This window comes from Lampetra planeri, chromosome 5 (assembly GCF_965212315.1).
Source record: "Lampetra planeri chromosome 5, kcLamPlan1.2.h2, whole genome shotgun sequence".
In the NCBI taxonomy this organism is placed as follows: Eukaryota; Metazoa; Chordata; class Hyperoartia; order Petromyzontiformes; family Petromyzontidae; genus Lampetra; species Lampetra planeri.
The window spans coordinates 14,125,657-14,143,197 of record NC_136111.1 but is presented as its reverse complement, the minus strand read 5'-3'; the positions used below and the strand labels follow the sequence as shown (position 1 = coordinate 14,143,197).

General features: G+C 43.7%; 1 protein-coding gene across 1 annotated transcript in view; it reads right to left on the bottom strand.

Annotated features, from left to right (window-relative positions):
- Positions 1 to 16,943, bottom strand: part of LOC144718952 (vascular endothelial growth factor receptor 1-like) — a 46,617-nt gene extending 29,674 nt beyond the window's left edge. The window contains exons 1-8 of the mRNA XM_078594589.1: positions 16,068 to 16,943; positions 8,263 to 8,359; positions 7,090 to 7,319; positions 5,262 to 5,380; positions 2,827 to 2,992; positions 1,602 to 1,738; positions 821 to 989; positions 51 to 171 (exon numbers count right to left, since the gene is read on the bottom strand). Coding sequence (XP_078450715.1) covers positions 51 to 171; positions 821 to 989; positions 1,602 to 1,738; positions 2,827 to 2,992; positions 5,262 to 5,380; positions 7,090 to 7,319; positions 8,263 to 8,359; positions 16,068 to 16,116 — 1,088 coding nt within the window. The 5' untranslated portion in view covers positions 16,117 to 16,943. The remainder of the gene's footprint in view (positions 1 to 50; positions 172 to 820; positions 990 to 1,601; positions 1,739 to 2,826; positions 2,993 to 5,261; positions 5,381 to 7,089; positions 7,320 to 8,262; positions 8,360 to 16,067) is intronic.
- Positions 16,944 to 17,541: the final 598 nt, after the last annotated feature.

Sequence of the window (17,541 nt, the reverse complement as noted above, 5' to 3'; positions counted from 1 at the left end):
GCGTGTGTGCGTGTGTGTGTGTGCATCAATGCGTCCGCGCGGTCCCGCACCAGGTGATGCGCACAGGAGGGGGGTAGGCTCGGACGTGAATGGACATGCGGGGACTGTTCCTGCCCAGCCGAGTTTCCAAGTGTGGACTTCCCTTGTATGACACGTTCAAGAACGGCGCTTCTGCAATTACGGACAGCGAGAGCGCACGCATCCTTTTTAGAGCGATGCAGACAATCATGATGGGGGGGGGGGGGGGAGTTACAGACAAATGTAGGCACTGTAGGGAAAATAACACAGGTGTGTTGATGAGAGGTCATGAATCAGGCCTTGACCAGTTGAGTGGATGGATAGCAATGGCCAAAATTAGACCAACATACACCTGTCATCGCAGCCAGCCCACAACTTTAATGCCTCCAATCGTCTTTAACAATAATATTCTAAGGCATCGTAAAAAAAACATTCATCTGCTTGGCACAACATTCTCATCCGATCTGTTATGAAATGGCTGTGTTACTAATCTGGATAAAAAAGGCATTGGAGAAGCTCGGTTTTTTTTCTCCATGCCAAAGGCTCTGTAACTCGCGCCGGGCAACTCGAAGTTAGCGATGTTGTGGCAAGAGTCAATCTCCAGGAGGCCCAGAACCGGTTCAGATAATTTAATCGTCGCTGGTATTGGTGGCCGTGAGCAGGAATCAAACTCGGGTGGCCGGGTTCATAGCGCAGTGCACTAACCACTACACTACCGCTCCCAACACACTAACAAAGACCCCCCATATAGCCTTTAACAGACTGTTAGGACAAGTGCTGTCACCTTCACGCACACACGTACCATACACAACCACATTCTTGCTCTTCATGTAATTGTCGTCACCGTCCGCCCTGCACGCATACTCCCCTGCATCCTCCATCTGCACGTTCTGCAGGGTGAGTGTCGCCACGAAGTAGAAATCCTCGTACACCTTCTTCATCATCTGATGCGTGACCACCTCACGGCTCACCTGCCTCGCGCGACCAACACACTCCTCAATCGCACTCTCCGGTCGCGCCACCCATTCACGCCCCTTAAAATGAGCTACTCAGCCGGTGTAGTGGTAGTCGTAGTGACACATATCTACTGTGGCCATGCAACCCAAACTGTGGACTACATAGGAAAGCACTGTAGTCGGTGCTCCTTCAACGAATGTGGAATAGTAAAACTACGCAGACTGTCTCTCCTGAAGCCTTTTCCCAGTTAGCAGCCATCGACGCTCCTGAACGTATTGCTATCATATGCAAGAATAGTATGGAATAATTACCCGGGAAAATCAAAGTCTTCAAAATGTTTTTGAGGTTTAGATTATGTTAGTCGGGGGTAAGGCCTCTTCTGATTTGCCCTTACTCGCCATCTACTAATAGTGATATTTGTGCCATTCCAATACAACGAAGCCATCACGAAAGTGCTATATTTCACAAATGGGTATAGTTCGGCATGATCATGCTGTGGTTTTACGCAATTAAATAATTTGCGAGAAATGTTGTTCGTTAAAAGTTTAAGAAAGTGTGAAAATTCGTGATCCTTTGTGAAAATTCGCAATAATTAGTTTTCCGGTCGTGTGTGCATATATTCCTACCGAGCGGCGCGGGTAGTCCCAGCTGAATTTCACTCTCACGTTGGGCTCCGTCCTGACCTCACAAGTGACGGTCAGATTCTCACCGACAGCCCGCTCACCACCACCCTCCACCGACACGCGTATGGACAACATCTTCCCTGCACCGCACAAAACATCGTCAACGGCGGTCATTTATTAACGAGTGGTGGCAACATCTCTAGAAATCTGTGTCAGGTGTGCTTTGCTTCAAGGGGTAGTGCAGCAGTGAAGGCTCGCTCAGGGGAAGGTCACAAAGCAGACTGATTTAGCGATCTCCAGTGACCATGGCTCACGATGCGATTAAATCATCCATTATTGCACAACACCACTAGAGGCTGAAGGGGTGACATGAACAACATACGGATGCGAAAATGTTGATCTCTAGACACATGAGCTGAGTACATGAGCTGAAAATTTGATGTTATGAGATTAATTTGATGTTATGAGATAATTGACTAATCAATGCATCTTACACCGCTAGCAGCTTCCCTGCTTCTTGTTGCTGGAGGCCAGTTGCCGAAATCTTCCCAGTTGCACCATTCAAGGGTCTCCGTCACAGGGTCTAACTCTGACATTACTGATCCAGGTCCTGCCAATCCGAATAAATTCACTCCGCCAGCCCATGCTACACTTATGCGGCTGAACAACATTTGCATAGGCTACACGTGTATGAGTTATTAGGCGAACACGCAGGGTTTAGGAATTGTTTCACTACCGTGGACCAAACACATGCTCCTCATCATATTCTGTAATAGACCAACGAATTTCAGTTACAGTACCATTGCACCTGACCTCTGTAAACTATGAAAAAACATTCAACTCAGTAAAAATCAATCCAGTCACCCACGGTCTCATAAACTAAAACCTAAAAATATATTTAGAATTAATCCAATCAATTTACAAACACGCAACATGCACACGAAGGTCACGTGAAGAGAGGACCAACATACGCATATATATAAATAGGGAAGTCAGACAAGGTCAGATCACGTCCTTTAACAAAAAACAAAATTAGCAATTTGTGAAGAGATTTTTGTTGTTTATATTTGCTGCATTGCCTCATCTTTACGTTATTTTGGGTTCTTGAATCATAATGGTAGCACGATCATGACTGTGGTTACATGACTATTGAGACCATTTGAGATAAGTGTTGTAGAGAATTCGTACGGACACACACACACACTCAGAGGCGCATGTTGGCACGCACCCACGAACTGTAGGAACACCATCCCCGACGGATGGGTTTGCCCTCCACGCGTTGCCGCACACTTGAAGTTGAGGGAGAGACCTGAGTAGTTCCGGATCTCGAACCCACGACCCCGGTCCAGACGCACATTAGTCCCGTCGACAGGGAGTACTCTCTCTGGGAAGAGCTGTGAGATTTGGAAACCCGAGTGAGGCGAGGAGTTATACGCATGAGTGGGTGTCTTGGACGTATTTGTAAAAAAAAAGATGCACTGTTGTGGAACATTATGGTAAATAAAATATGTATTTTTTGTAAAGAGTGCTGTTCATAAATAAACGTAAAAATGCATATGTTTTAGTTCATCAGGCTATGGGCATTGCATATGCAAGTCACAGTGCGATTGTGGTCATGCAACTGAAACTATGGACAATATAGTAAACCACTGTAGCCTGTGCCCCGTCAATGAAGGAATAGCACAACTACACCAACTCTCTCTCTCTCCTTAAGCCTTCTCGTGGCTATCAGCCCTCAACATTGGCATGTAGGAAGTACAACATGATACAACATAATTTGTTAAGCACCAAACGCTGGATAGGTTTCAACACTCTGGATCTCATCAGCAGTCACAGTTGTGAAATAAATACTGCTGGGTTGCCAGATGTTATTGGCAAGCAAACTCCGAATATTTCGATTTAAAGCTTTCGTGACTGCAGGGATTCATCTTCTTGGTTCTTTCGGTATCATTGGAAGGACGTAATAAACCATTTCGGATCTTAACTGATTGTGTTCACGTTTACGGTGACTTTCAGACCGCAGTCCACTCACTGGCATTGACTATATATCTTGTATTCTCCACAGGGAATGGATTCTTTGCTCCGCTGCAGGTCTCCTATCACCACTCTCCCATTGACATATTTCGTTGCTTCCTCTTGGTATCTTTCACGCGACGGTCAATGGTATAGTGTATAGCAGATTGTATAAACAGTATAAAACTGTAATGTGTAATACAATGTGTAAGGTAATATACAGTATCGTAATTGTATAGTGAATATACAGCAGTGTGGTATACAGTAGGGTGGGTAGAATAATACTTAGGGTAATATTATAGTCGAAGGTATAGAGTGTGTATAGTAATACAGTATATAATTAAATGTTGAGTTTGTCTATGGTAGTATATAGTACGGGTAGACCCGTGTGATGTAAGAGAAAAAAGTTTAGTTGGAAGCATATTATATTTTTTGCGACATAGAATTGTAGTGTATTACTTAATGTTAGTAGCTCAGCTTATTGGAGAGTATATTTAGTATACTGATGATACTATGTAGTTTATACTTTAGTTTTTTACGTGGTGGTTTAGTAACTGCAGCTACATACTATTAACATTCCTTCCCTTTGTTAATGCTACCCCCTATCCCCTCCCTTTGATGCTGCTAATCCTGCATAATGCACGGGCATAATATGACTTTGAAACCCCCCGCCCACCTCCTACACCATTTTCCATAAATATGCTAAATTCCTCTTGATATGCAAATTCTTTTGTCAAGGCGCTCTTCTTCCCCCTCCAACCCAGCTTAAATATACGCTCCAAGCTTGGTGGTGTTTCATTCTTCACCTGAGGACGGCTGCTTGCGTTGTAGTCGTGAGAATTATTTTATTATGTTTTATCTTTATTATTTTATTATTTCCCTTCTACGTGACTTTACCGAAAGAACCAAGAAAATAAACTCCGAATACACAATGGGACCAATTCAGAGGTGGCAGGGTAACTCAGTGGTCAGAACATTAAGCCAGCAGCATTCAGATCACGGGTTCGAATCCAAATTTCAGCCACCTGTGACTAAAAAACAAAGCTCTCAAGTGGAGTAAGTCGATGGTCTCAAAACAGCCACCAGTAAACCCATGATTAAAAAAAACCCTTTCTATTCAATTTAGGGTTTTGACTTATTTTGGCTATGTACAAAATCTTATGTTTTTTTAAAGTAGGTTTGACTGCTTTGCAGGCAGCATTTCTCTATAACAGTGAATGTGGGAAATGGCTTCCTTATTGTGTGCATAACAAAGGGTTATTGAAGGGATCATAAAGGGATATCTCAGATATTCCTTCTGCGGAACCATTCTCCAAAACAAAGGGCGATGCACTGCTCTGTGAGCATTCCAAACGGATTTGTCTCAAGACGTGACGTCGACAGCACCTATGGAATAAGTTTGGAAATATAATGGAAAACGATTTTAACAAATACGACCATTGTGTCATATACTATCCTCTGCCATAGGAATGTGGAATTTCCCACATGAACTCATTTCCAAAACAGACGTGTGCGCATCCCATGTTTATTGGTGCAGGGAGACATTGCCTTTTGTTTGAAACGCGTATGCCTGCATGCATACTTGTACTACTCTGCTTTTTGGCTCTAACACATGTGTATGTATGCGTGCGTAAATACGCGTCACGTCACCTGCATTAGCGTAAGCTCTGAGTCGGGGTGAGTTGCACGGCACGGGATGAGCGCCGATTGGTCCTTGCGCGCATATACGACTGTGATGTCATTATCAGGGAGCACTTGTCGAATTGGATCTACATCAACATCGACAAAACCATCAACAACCTTAATATGAACATGAAAAACCATTCATAATAACAACATTCAACATCACCATCAACATGATCAGGATTCATACTCTCAAACAGCCACGTCAACGCCAATGTCAGCACCCTCACTAAAGACCCAAGAACCCTCACTATTGACGAAGTTAACATGACCACCGTCAACGACACTCGACATCAATCTTCCCCCAGCCACCAACGTTATCTACATCGACACCATCAACATCAGCACCATTCACCAACATCACCACCATCAAGATCATTATCATCACAAACATCGCCAATTATATTATTATCAATAACACCACTATCACAACACCACTATCAACACAATAAAACATATTACCACTATCGCTAATGAAGCTAGTTTCAACATTAACAACACAAATAACACCATTGCAATATCAATTCCATCAGCATAACTGGAAAGTTATGGGATTAATGATCATAATTCAGGGTTGCAATTCTGTAAGAAAATTCATGATTTCGTCTCGTTTTTACCATCTCATTTGTATTGCTTCTCTCTTTGTTTTGTCTCAGTTGTGCAAGTTGTGTTCACTCCATGAGGCTAAGTGTAACAGAATTTAATTAACATTTCAACTGGATCAAGTGGAATCGATTCTCATACACACAATTTAATGCGTTCATCATCAAGTTAAGAATCGAATTTAATCTGTGTATCAATCCATCGTTAAATGCCTATTAATTTGCTTCTTGACAAATAACGTGACCGCCACTACGTACAAGAACATGAGCTCTCCGCCCCTCCCCTCTCCATTGAAAACTATTCCTGCTTGGCGCGCCAAGGTGGCCAGATGTGAACTACATCGCCTGATATACAGGAGGTCGTGGGTTCAATCCTGATCCGGACGTCTGTATTTTGGAGTTTGCATGTTCGCCCCGTAGTCACGTGATTTTTTTCCGGTTTTCCCCTCGACATGAAGAAACATGCGTTTAGAGTATTTGGCTGCTATAAATTTCCACATGATAAGCCACTTCGTTGAGCTATCATCTGTGGCAAGATCGCTTCTGAAAATAGCTGTATAGTTCAGTGAGCCTTACCTGGTAAAATAAAAATAGTTTTAGTTTTCAAAAACCTGGTCACATTCAACTAAAAAAAATCCCAGCCATATATGTCACGCAATACCACTGCATTTCCTCCCATTGTGTTCAATAATATTATTTTCAGCCAAGTAAAACCATGAATTTGCTTCCCAAAACAATCTCACCTGACCTGTCGTGGATTGGCTATTTTAAACTAAACTGTAAAACTATCAAGTCATGAATAGATTAGTTTAATACTCTACCTAAGGAGGCATTGAAGACGGTTGGCTTTATTTTCCGTTCTAGAGTCTCTGTAACTCTGCACAATTATGACTATGCCTATACAAAGCACAAATTAGGTCGAATTTGTGATGGTGCTGTGATATCTGGGGTGAACCACGTCGTTCTTATCTCTCTGCGCCTGATAGAATTGAAAATAAAGCAGTGATCCAGAACTCACCAATCCACTCCAATCACTTTCTTGGGCACTGCTGACCTGCGTAAAAGCGAACCATTTTGCCTTGTAAAAAAAATCCCAAATTACACACTCACAAGCAACATGAACATAATCCGTTTACAATTCACCATCACCATCATCATCAGGAGCACTGTCCACGGGAATGTCGGTAACGTACCTGCTACGTACACATGCACTTTCGCCGCCCTGTGTTTACGAGTTCCTCTCCCATGCTGCGTGCAGGTGTAAGCGCCCGTGTCCTCGACTCTTGCGGATGGGACGAGCAGCGCCACGCAGCGTGTGAACCCACGCGGGCACGACCCTGACGGCGATCTCGACCCGGCCACATCCGAACTCGCATTTTCACCCGAGCCAAGAGGGCCCGACCACGCAAGGGAACCACGGCCACTGCACGAGAAACACGGCGCCCCCCGCCCCACTTCATGTCTTTTTTGTTGCGGTTGCACCCGAGTCAAGAGCCGCATGGCTCACAGGGTTATCTCCATACAGTATATATAAAAGGCAAAGTTGTGATTATGTGTGTCTGTTCAAAATGTTTAGCGTACTTCCCGACATGCAACAAACTGGAAATTTGCCATGTGGGTACTTTCCAGACTGTACACCATGCAAACATTATAAAAATACACTTTTTTTTTTTGGGGGGGGGGGGGGGGAGCTCAATAATGCATACATTTTTTGCACGGCAAGTGAGCTGTGACGTCACATCTGTCACGTGACCCGCGCATGTGGCAGCGTAACGCATTGTAGTGTAGTGGTTAGCGCGCTGCGCTACGAACCCGGCGACCTGAGTTCGATTCCCGCTCACGGCCACCACCGGTGACGATTATTTTACCCGATCCTGGGCCTCCCCTAGTTCGACTCAGCCTCAAACAAGTAACTGGTATGGTGTGTGAACATCGCCACTGGGGAGACAAAGGCGGCCGGGCGTGGTGAATCCAAGTCCCGGGCGAAACCGGGTAGGAAAGCTAGTACCTAATAAATGAAACTGAAACTTCTCTAGTTACTAAGTTCGATCCCTGCCTGGAATTGTGTCCCTCTATGACTGCATTGCTTTTGATGAGCTGACATTGTTGGCCTTGTTTTTAATAGGCAAGTAGTTTGCCCTATCATATCATGGCCTTTCAAATAATAATAAAATAACTCAATTGGGATTATAGCAAATCATCGCCCCCTCTACTGGCAGACTAATGTCCCAGGTCACTCTTGCAAATAAGACTCACCCTGGGCTGTTAAGTTCTCATCTGGTTAAACAAAATAAACTCAAACGTCAGTGGCAAAATACTCTTCAGATGCATGTGTGTGTGTAGCACATGTGCGCACTTGTTCACACCTGCACATGATTTCAATCTTCTTGCCGACCTCCGTAACGTACACATCTGAGGGTAAATCAATCACTGGGCTCTTTTGTGGACGGGAATGGGCACCGACTGTGAAAAACACACACACACAAGGAATACATTTACAAATTCGGTACGCGCATATCCCAATAAGCATGTATCGTTGGGCCAACGTTGGTATGTGGTTAGAAATGTTGGACCAACAAGTTGGTGGCCCAATGCTGCACGTTTACTGGGACATTCCTTAAATTTCCTGCTAGAATGACATTTCCACTTCAGCCATTTTTGCAGTACAGTCAAACCTGTGGAAGCTCAACTCATTGGAGGGACGGCTTTCCAGTTTCGGGGAAAGTCCGGCCAACTGAAAAAAAACATTAAGTAGTCATTTATTTAAGCAACATTGCAATTGTGGCCGTGCAACCCAAACTATGCACCATATAGTAAACCAATGTTTACAGCGCTCCTTAAATTGATGAGGAACAGCAAAACTACACGAACGCACTGATAAAGCCTTCTCGCTGTAGCCTGAAGACGTTGAGTGACATTTAGCACCTGAACATATTGCCGCCATACACAAGAAGAGAATCACTAAATTGTGTTTACATTTACATTTAATGAACAAACTAAATAATAACAATTTCATCATCATTAGCCATGGTCAATCCACTACTGGATGAAGGCCTTCCCCAACCCAACACCAGCTCTCATGATCCTGGGATGTAATAAACCACCAGCACCTAATTATCACTCCATCTCCATGGTGTACGTACTTTTTGATGCATACAATTCCTTGTCAACCAGTTATTATTCTTTTACCGTCGGCCATTATCATTTTGAGCCACGTGTTCTGCACACAATTTGTAAAAAGTCATGAAGATGTCATTAACCTGCATTATGTTCTCGAAACCATGTGTTCCGCTTTCTATGCCTCAATGTAATTCCAAGTACGTGTCTCTCCATGCTGCTTTGTGCACTTTTCACTTTGTGTTCCATATTTTTCATGAATTGCCGTGTTTCTGAACCGCGTGTCAGAATCGCAGGTAGTACACTGCAATATTACTCTCTCTTCTATAAGAACAATGGTATGTTACTTCATCATCATCATCAACAACAACAATTTGCTTGTAATCCACCCCTTTATTTAACCTTTTTTTTTTATTTCGGCCTACATTCAATATCTGGCCAAGTTGTGCACATATTCTGCTACGTTTTCCAGTTGTGTCTCGTGTGTACAACCATACGTGCATGTGTGTGTGTGTGCATGTTGACACGTGGACGTGCACATGCACACACGTGTTTGCTACGTTTGTACTCTCACCCAAGTGAGGAGCGGTAGCGCAGTGGCTCTTGGCGCACGACGCTAGGAACCCCGGCGACCCGAGTTCGATTTCCGCTCACAGCCAACATCGGTTACAAATATCTAAACCTGTCCTGGGTCTCCCCTAGGTTGACTCAGCCTTAATCGAGTACCACTTTTTCGGTGTGGTGTAAATATCAGCACGGGGGGTGGAGGGCGGGGGGAGGGCCAAAGGCAGTCGATCATTGGTGCTGACCACCTACCCATCCCCTCGTGTGCCGTATCAGTGTTCATATCGGTGCTTGCTAACAACAGCACTTGCCCCCTCAAGAGTCTGTTCAAGGCGATACGGGGGACCTTTGTCTTTGTTGTACGTGCGCGTGCTCACGCGAGCGCGCGTGTGAGCGGCCCGAGACAGGATATCCTCCTCATTGGGGCTCCCTTCCTTCCCATGCAGACCACCCCCCCCCCCCAGCGTTCTCCTCGCAGCCATTGTGTGCGCGGAACTTGAAATGTAAAGAGAGTCAGAGAGGAGGCTCTAACCCCCTATCTTGACCCACAACCCCCCCCCCCCCCCCGCTGTGCCGTTCACTGTCCTTTACATAACCAAGGTGACCAAGAGCCCACGGACATCCACGAGCTCTTTTCAATGACCTGGCATTCCAGAGTCTTCTTCGTTTGGCTGATGTTGATATAGAACAATAATTTTACGTTGAAGTGGCTGATGTTGATATAGAACAATAATTTTACGTTGAAGTGGCTGATGTTGATATAGAACAATAATTTTACATTGAAGTGGCTGATGTTGATATAGAACAATAATTTTACATTGAAGTGGCTGATGTTGATATAAAACAAGAATTTTACGTTGAAGTGATTGAGCCAAATTATTGCGGCAGGTTTCTATTATTGCGTATGGCGGCTATATGTTCGGGAACTAAATGCCAATGTCGATGTATGCTAGCAACTACAAGGAGAGAGTTGGTGTAGTTTTGCTGTTCCTTTGTTGAGGGAGCGCAGACTACAGTGGTAATCCTCTACATGTTGTGTATGGCTGTGATGATGCCTCCATATCTCTCTCTCTCTGAGTCCATGGGTCTCAGTATGCATTTATAGATATCGCTGAGTCTAAGAGTAGTTGTGAGTCCATGGGTCTCATTGGGAATCTATTGATCTGTCTTCTTCGTGTGGCTGATGTTGACGTAGGGCACCAACTAAGTTTACGTTGAAGTGGCTGAGCCAGACAATTGGGTCAAGAGTACTGGAGTGGTGTATCGCTGTGATGACGCCTTCATATTTGTGAATTGGGCATTGAGTCGTTATGTTCCATGGTTCTGTTCTGCCGGGTGACCACAGTTATCACTCACCGCAGGGGTTTCATTGTTCAATTTGTCTAGAGCAAGGTGGGGGGGGGGAGGCATTTATTCCAGGGATTTAATGTGTCCCCCCTCTGTTCTTGTCTTGTTTTAAAACGTAGTTTTACAGTCACGTGATGATTCATTGACTGAAATGTATTCCTACGAGCGTGTATTAGTTTAAAGATGTATGTAAATAATACTTGCACAAATAAGAGAACAAAATGCCAATGGAAATGAGATGACCTTTGCAAAATGTTAATTCTCCAATTTAATAATGACTACAACTCTTAACAATTCATGGAATCTCTGGAAGGAAGGGTTAAGGTTAGTGGGGGAGGGTAGGGGAAGAGGGGAGGGGGGTGAATAAATACATGCCTAGAAAACACATTTGTCATGAACACTGTGGCCTGAAAATAAAATAAATTATTATAGACAACATTTCAGACAATGGCACATACATGCCGAGCAGTTGCTTGAAGAAATGTGTATCCTAAATTATTTTCTTCTGTTAAAAGACCCCTGGTAATTTTTGTATGTTTGGAACATACATAGATACATACTACTCAAATCATGAAATACGGGAATTGGGAGAGAGGTACCTACTACATTGGTCAGAGCTCTATAGATTCAGCAAGCATAACCCATCAAATTAAGGCCATACCTCCGTATATTTTTAATCGCTCAGATTTCTTTGTATATACTGCGAGGATTTCCACTCCTATGCTGCTCTAAAACCTTTGTGAACCTGCCAAGGTGCATGAATCAGAAGCACGGAAATTGACAAAGAAAATGGAACAACAGCAGCAAAGTGCGCAGATGAGCGTGGAGATGAGCATGCTTGTAATTACACTGAGCGACATAGAGACGAACGCATGGATTAGAGAACCTATGAAACATTTTATTCTCTGTTGATAAAAGTAAATGGGGTTGGGCACGTCATGCTGCTAGAAGAAATGGCGGCCAAAGTTTGAGACTGACGACTGAATGACAGCCAAAGGCAGGAACCCAAGAGCACATCCACTGCAGAGGATGAGCGATTAAATAAGACCACGTGTAGGGTCTATCAGTGTTAGGCAGCAGCTGAGGGAGGCCTTCATCTATCAATGGATAGAGTTTGGTTCTCTTGGCTCCGAGGTTAAACTGTAATTAATTTAACACATTCCTGCGGAGGGAGTAGGAACGTTGGGTTGCTCCTTCAATGGCCAGGGTCAACGGCGGCGTGGTGTATTCCGCAAATATGCCCGACTGTGAGGGCGGGCACAAGCCGACGTGAGTAGGTTAAACGTTGAGTTTTATAAGGGCACCACGGGGTGACCAGCCCTTCCCCACCCAGCCCCACCCCTCCCACCCCCCACCCAGCCCCTCCCCACCCTCCCCACCCAGCCCCTCCCCATCCTCCCCACCCAGCCCCTCACTCCCCACCCAGCCCCTCCCTGCACGACGGACGGACACAATAATCCCCTGTGGGCTGGTGTAACCAGGAGGTTCCTACCAGTATTATTCACAAGTAGGGGTGTAACAATGCATTGATCAATAGATTCATATATATTCTTACGCTCATGACACACATACCTAATCGCTTTAAGGGTCTATTTTTTTCTATGTACACTAATTGTTTCACATGACCCCTGAAGCCACAAATGATCACTTATCACAATGTAGAAAGAAAATTATCACGTCCCTGAATCGATAAAGTGATCAAATCGGCGGCGATGGCTTGTAGGGAAAAGTATTATTCCATGAGCCCAGATCAGATATTTCACTTGTTGGTACCATCTGAGGGTAACATAACTTTAGTGGTTACAATTCCTTTATGTGGCCAATAACGGTGAATTATGTAAAACCATTTGAAATGAGTTGGTTATCAAATAATCCACTCTTATTGGCCATATAAATAAATCGGTAAGACTAAAGTTTTGCTATCTTAGGTGGAACCAATTTTTGCTCTGGCCTATATGAATTATGCCAAACACAGTCTATGAGCATGTCTGCCATTTTCCCCTGTTTTTGTAAAAGCCTAGAACGGTGCCAGTCAGAGACAGTGGTTGACAGTCGCTTGCAACATTTTATAGGATGAATAAACGAGCACCCTACTCCTTGGGTACGCCTGTTTGTGTCCTTGCACGATTAACACTTAATGAGCAGATGAAGGTTACACAATGGCTGGCAAAAGAAGCGTTTATCCTCCCTAGACCAATAACACGCCCAATTAGAATGCGGAAGGATGTATAGTCTTGCACCATAACCCCAGATTTAGATGAGGCTTCAAAACATCGGGGAACATCAATGCAAGGTTAGGAGACGCAGGCTCCTGTCTAAAAAAACATTTACATTCTACTGGCACCGCCCAAACAATCCCGAGGGACTTGGGGGACATTAGACCACTTTGATTTGGGGCTCGAACGGAACCAGAAGTTGAGTCTTGAGCCAATGCCCTGAAAGCTCCACAGTTTCTTAATACTAGATTTGAAGCTTTCGTGACTGCAAGGATTCATATTCTTAGGTTTTTTCGGTAAAGTCACGTAGGTAAAAAATTAAAATTAATAAAAGTAAAATAAAAAATAAAATAAAAATCACGACGTTTCGGAGGCAACACAAGCTTCCGTCTACAGCAATCGTGCTGTGACGGTTCCACCTGAAGACGGAAGCTTGTGTTGCCTCCGAAACGTCGTGATTTTTATTTAATTTTTATTTAACTTTTATTAATTTAAATTTTTTACCTACGTGACTTTACCGAAAAAAACTAAGAATAGTTTCTTAATAGTCAGTTCAAAGACACCAATCCAGAAGTCCGGTCTCTTTGAGATTCAAAAATATGGTCCAGAGACCCTGTGCCCTTGAGTTTAGTCCCAACATGGTGATGATGGGTCATTAACAGTACAACTAAAGTTTTGATGCACTGAATCATTTTAGGGTGTGGCATAGATTTTGAATTAACTGTGCGCATATGAATGCAGACCCAAAAATCCGTCTTTGCAGATATGCCTGTTGTTTAAAAAATGTCTATAAAATCAGATACGTTATTTAAACAAGATGAGAACCTGTTGAGACTAAAAGTCTATTTTTAAAGGTAGACCTGGTTATTAAAAACTGAGCAATGTATAATTAATCATGTGGTCAAACAACAGCAAAAAGGATCAGAATTGTAAACAATTACATTGCCTTACAAAAAATCTGCGGCTAAACTTTTAACCTTGTCCCATAAACGAGATAGCCACATGACCCCGATCATCTTCCTTGGTTGCGATGTGTTTACTCCCTCGCCTGGTATAGAGAAGGGCTTTGGTTCGATCTCGACCCTGACGCCTGTATATTTGGAGTTTGCATGTTCTCTCCGTGGTCACGTGGATTTTTCTCCAGATCCTCCGGTTTCTCCCTCCACATTTAGAAACATGGGTTTCGGGTATTTGGCTGCTATATATTTCTAATGATAAGCCACTTCGTTGAGCTATCATTTGTGGCCAGGTCGCTTTTGAAAATAACTACTTAGCTCAGTGGGCCTTACCTGCTAAAATAAAATTAAACATTTTTTTATAAATAGTTTCTAGTTTAATCCAGTCCCCCAACTGTTTCCCAATCCAGAATCCATTTCAAGATCAAACTCACCGTAATATTCTTACATGAACTCACCCCTACCTACCTCTGCCCTCTAACCTCACTCTACTCCCCTCCATGGACTCTCAGCTCCAGTAATCAAGGCTGTATTAACTTTGAAATGGAAAAATATATATATTCATACGATGACTTTTTATCGATACAGAACACTCGTTTCGTCCAATCCAATATAGAATAAAAAAAAAAGCTGATCCAGAAGCCTTGTGTCATCCAATACAGAACTTGTTAGTATTGATCCGACAGAACCCTTGCGTTATCCAATACAGAACTTGTTATTATTGATCCGACAGCAGTACGTATAGATAGAAAACGCTACTATTCAAACCTTGGGTCAATTGCGCTCGTTCATTTAGGTTCAGTGTAACAATATTACTCATAAACCTGAAGGGAATACATGCTTCCAGAATGTTACTATTAGTAAAAATGTACCCATATTATATACAATATTCTCAGTTATATTTTAGATCGTGCAGAAGCCATCAAGACACATCTTTCACATTTACACGGGTGGTTACCTGGGGAGTAATACATGGATCAGCAAATAAAGCAAAGCATACTTTAATTGGTACCATTCCCGTGACATAGAATTATCTATTAACTGAATATCCAGTGTCTCCCTGCTCCAATGAGTCTGTGTGACGCAGCGTTTATCTCAATTAGTGGTCCTGACCAAGTTATGGAAATTCCACATTCTCATGGCGTGGTCGGTCAACAGTCAACGTTCAACTGAAACGTTTGCTCACAACCCCCCATGACCGACACGGTATAGAAACACGTTCACCCCGCAATGGCTTAACAAAGGGCCGACGCGTATTTTATTTTATGCTGACTTAGCTTAGCCAGAAAAAAAGTCTTGTCGAGTCTCGAGATTCTTTCGGAGAGAGGGTCCTGCCTTTAGATACTTGGACATATACATGAGTAATAATATTATATATTTATTGATGTATTCATGTGTGACCAGGAAAGAGCCCATTGGCACTCGAAGAATGCGCAAGGCACGACTCCAGGTGGCTGTTATAGACAGATGCAACAATCCATTGCCATACTGTCCAGTGTGATCACAAATGTGAGTTTTCATCCCGGTCAGGGGCCGCTGACTTAGCCATCATGCCTACGTGTGGTCGATCAAATTAATACTGCTTTGTTTGGAGTCAAAAGTGACGTTTTATATGCGAAATGTCCATAACTGTGAAACATGAACGCCGCCCCCACGCATTTGAAAGCGACAACATTAACCATTTATTGGATTATCCTCATCATTATAATTATCATCATGTCAACTTGTAACGCGCCACACGGAATTTGCTCGCTCTCAAGGAGAGATAATTACTCGGAGGCGCGAGGAACTACAGATCAGTGGGAAGGCAGCAGCCAGGCGGTGAGCAGGCTTACAACAATTGCTGAAGCTCTGCGGTCCCGATATATTAAGATGTTTTCAGCCAATTAATGAGCGTTTACGTATCAATTACTGCGCCGTTGTGCTCATGAATGAATGATGCCCCGCGTACACAGCGATCGATCTACTCACGTGTGCAGACGCAGGCGAGGAGTGCGACCGCGAGGAACATAGCGGTCATCTCTCCAGTGACCGCAGGCCGAGAGCCGCAGGCCCCAGTGTTATACCGCCTCTTAATACGAATGCGGATACACTCTTTATTAACATACACTGATTGCAATTATACACACAGCCTTGCCCTACATAGCCAATGGAGCAGTGGAACTATAGACAGCTAATACACAGGTGTCGGACGTGCAGGTGTTGGAAAAATATGCGAATACCGTACAATAACTTATAATGTGCACTTTATATTTGCAAAATGTTGTGTTAAATTGTATAGGTGTGTGTGTGTAGTTATGTGCCGTCAGATCTGTAAATTGCGCATATATGGTTCTATGATGGCAAGCGATGTTCTTTCCTTGATAGTTATATTAGTTTGTATACGCGTACGTGTCGTAGTGTGTACACGTGTAACCGTACAACAGAACTATGAACAAGACGTATTCCTGAGTAAGTCTGTTAAGGTATATAATAGTTAAGTAAACACTGCATGCGTGTGTACGTGTCTCTGTGTGAATATCGGATTATTGTGACCAAGTCCCATTAAAGTTAGCCATACTAATCCATTATCAATCTTTCACCAGCACGTTCACGCTTGTCCGTGTCTCTCTAAGTATGTTTTGCTGTCGTATATGCGCGTGTATCTCTGCATCTCCCTATGCAAACGCTCCCTTTCTCTGTCTTCTATATTCTTCGATCTACGTTCTGGTCGTTCGCTCGTGTGTCCCTCTACCTCCTTCTCCAAATCTTCCCCAACCCCCTCTGCTGTATGTGTGTGTGTGTGTTTGATATCCACGGCACCTCGCCTCGTGGCTGTTTGTGTGTGAGAGATGTGTGGGAATCCGCACGCACGCACACGCACGCCCGCTATCCCCGTATAAATGCGCCGCGGAAACGTGACGCGTTTCCCCGTGTTCCTGTGTTCCCGTGCACACGCCCGGGCACCTCACCCACCCGGCACACCACGACTCCCAATCCCACGCAGAGAGGCGACCCGTCAAACAACGCCGACCGAGTCACGATTCCCATCAGTTGGTTGAAGCAATCACCGACTCTACTGATGAAACATTTCACGTCGAAACAGACCCTACACCTGGAGAGTTTCGTCACAGTAAAGCAAATGCAGCTGACAAAGTAATCACTCCCACAAGGTGCTGTGGCCGGTGGAGATGTGTCAAAAAATACTTACATGTTTTTTGGGCGAGATACAAATATATGTGACGGAGGTGTATTGTCTGCTTATTTATTTTGTTAATAAAGGGGGTTTATGTCTATAGCGTCTTTCTATGGCATGTCTCGTTTATGCTCGCTTTTTGGTATTGTTTAACTCGTACATCCCGTCTCCTTGTGTATTTGTCTATTTGTGCCCAGATTAGCTTTGAATTAGCATATAAGTTGCATAGATCGTAAATCGTCGATTTTGACGGATCCACTATTCGACATA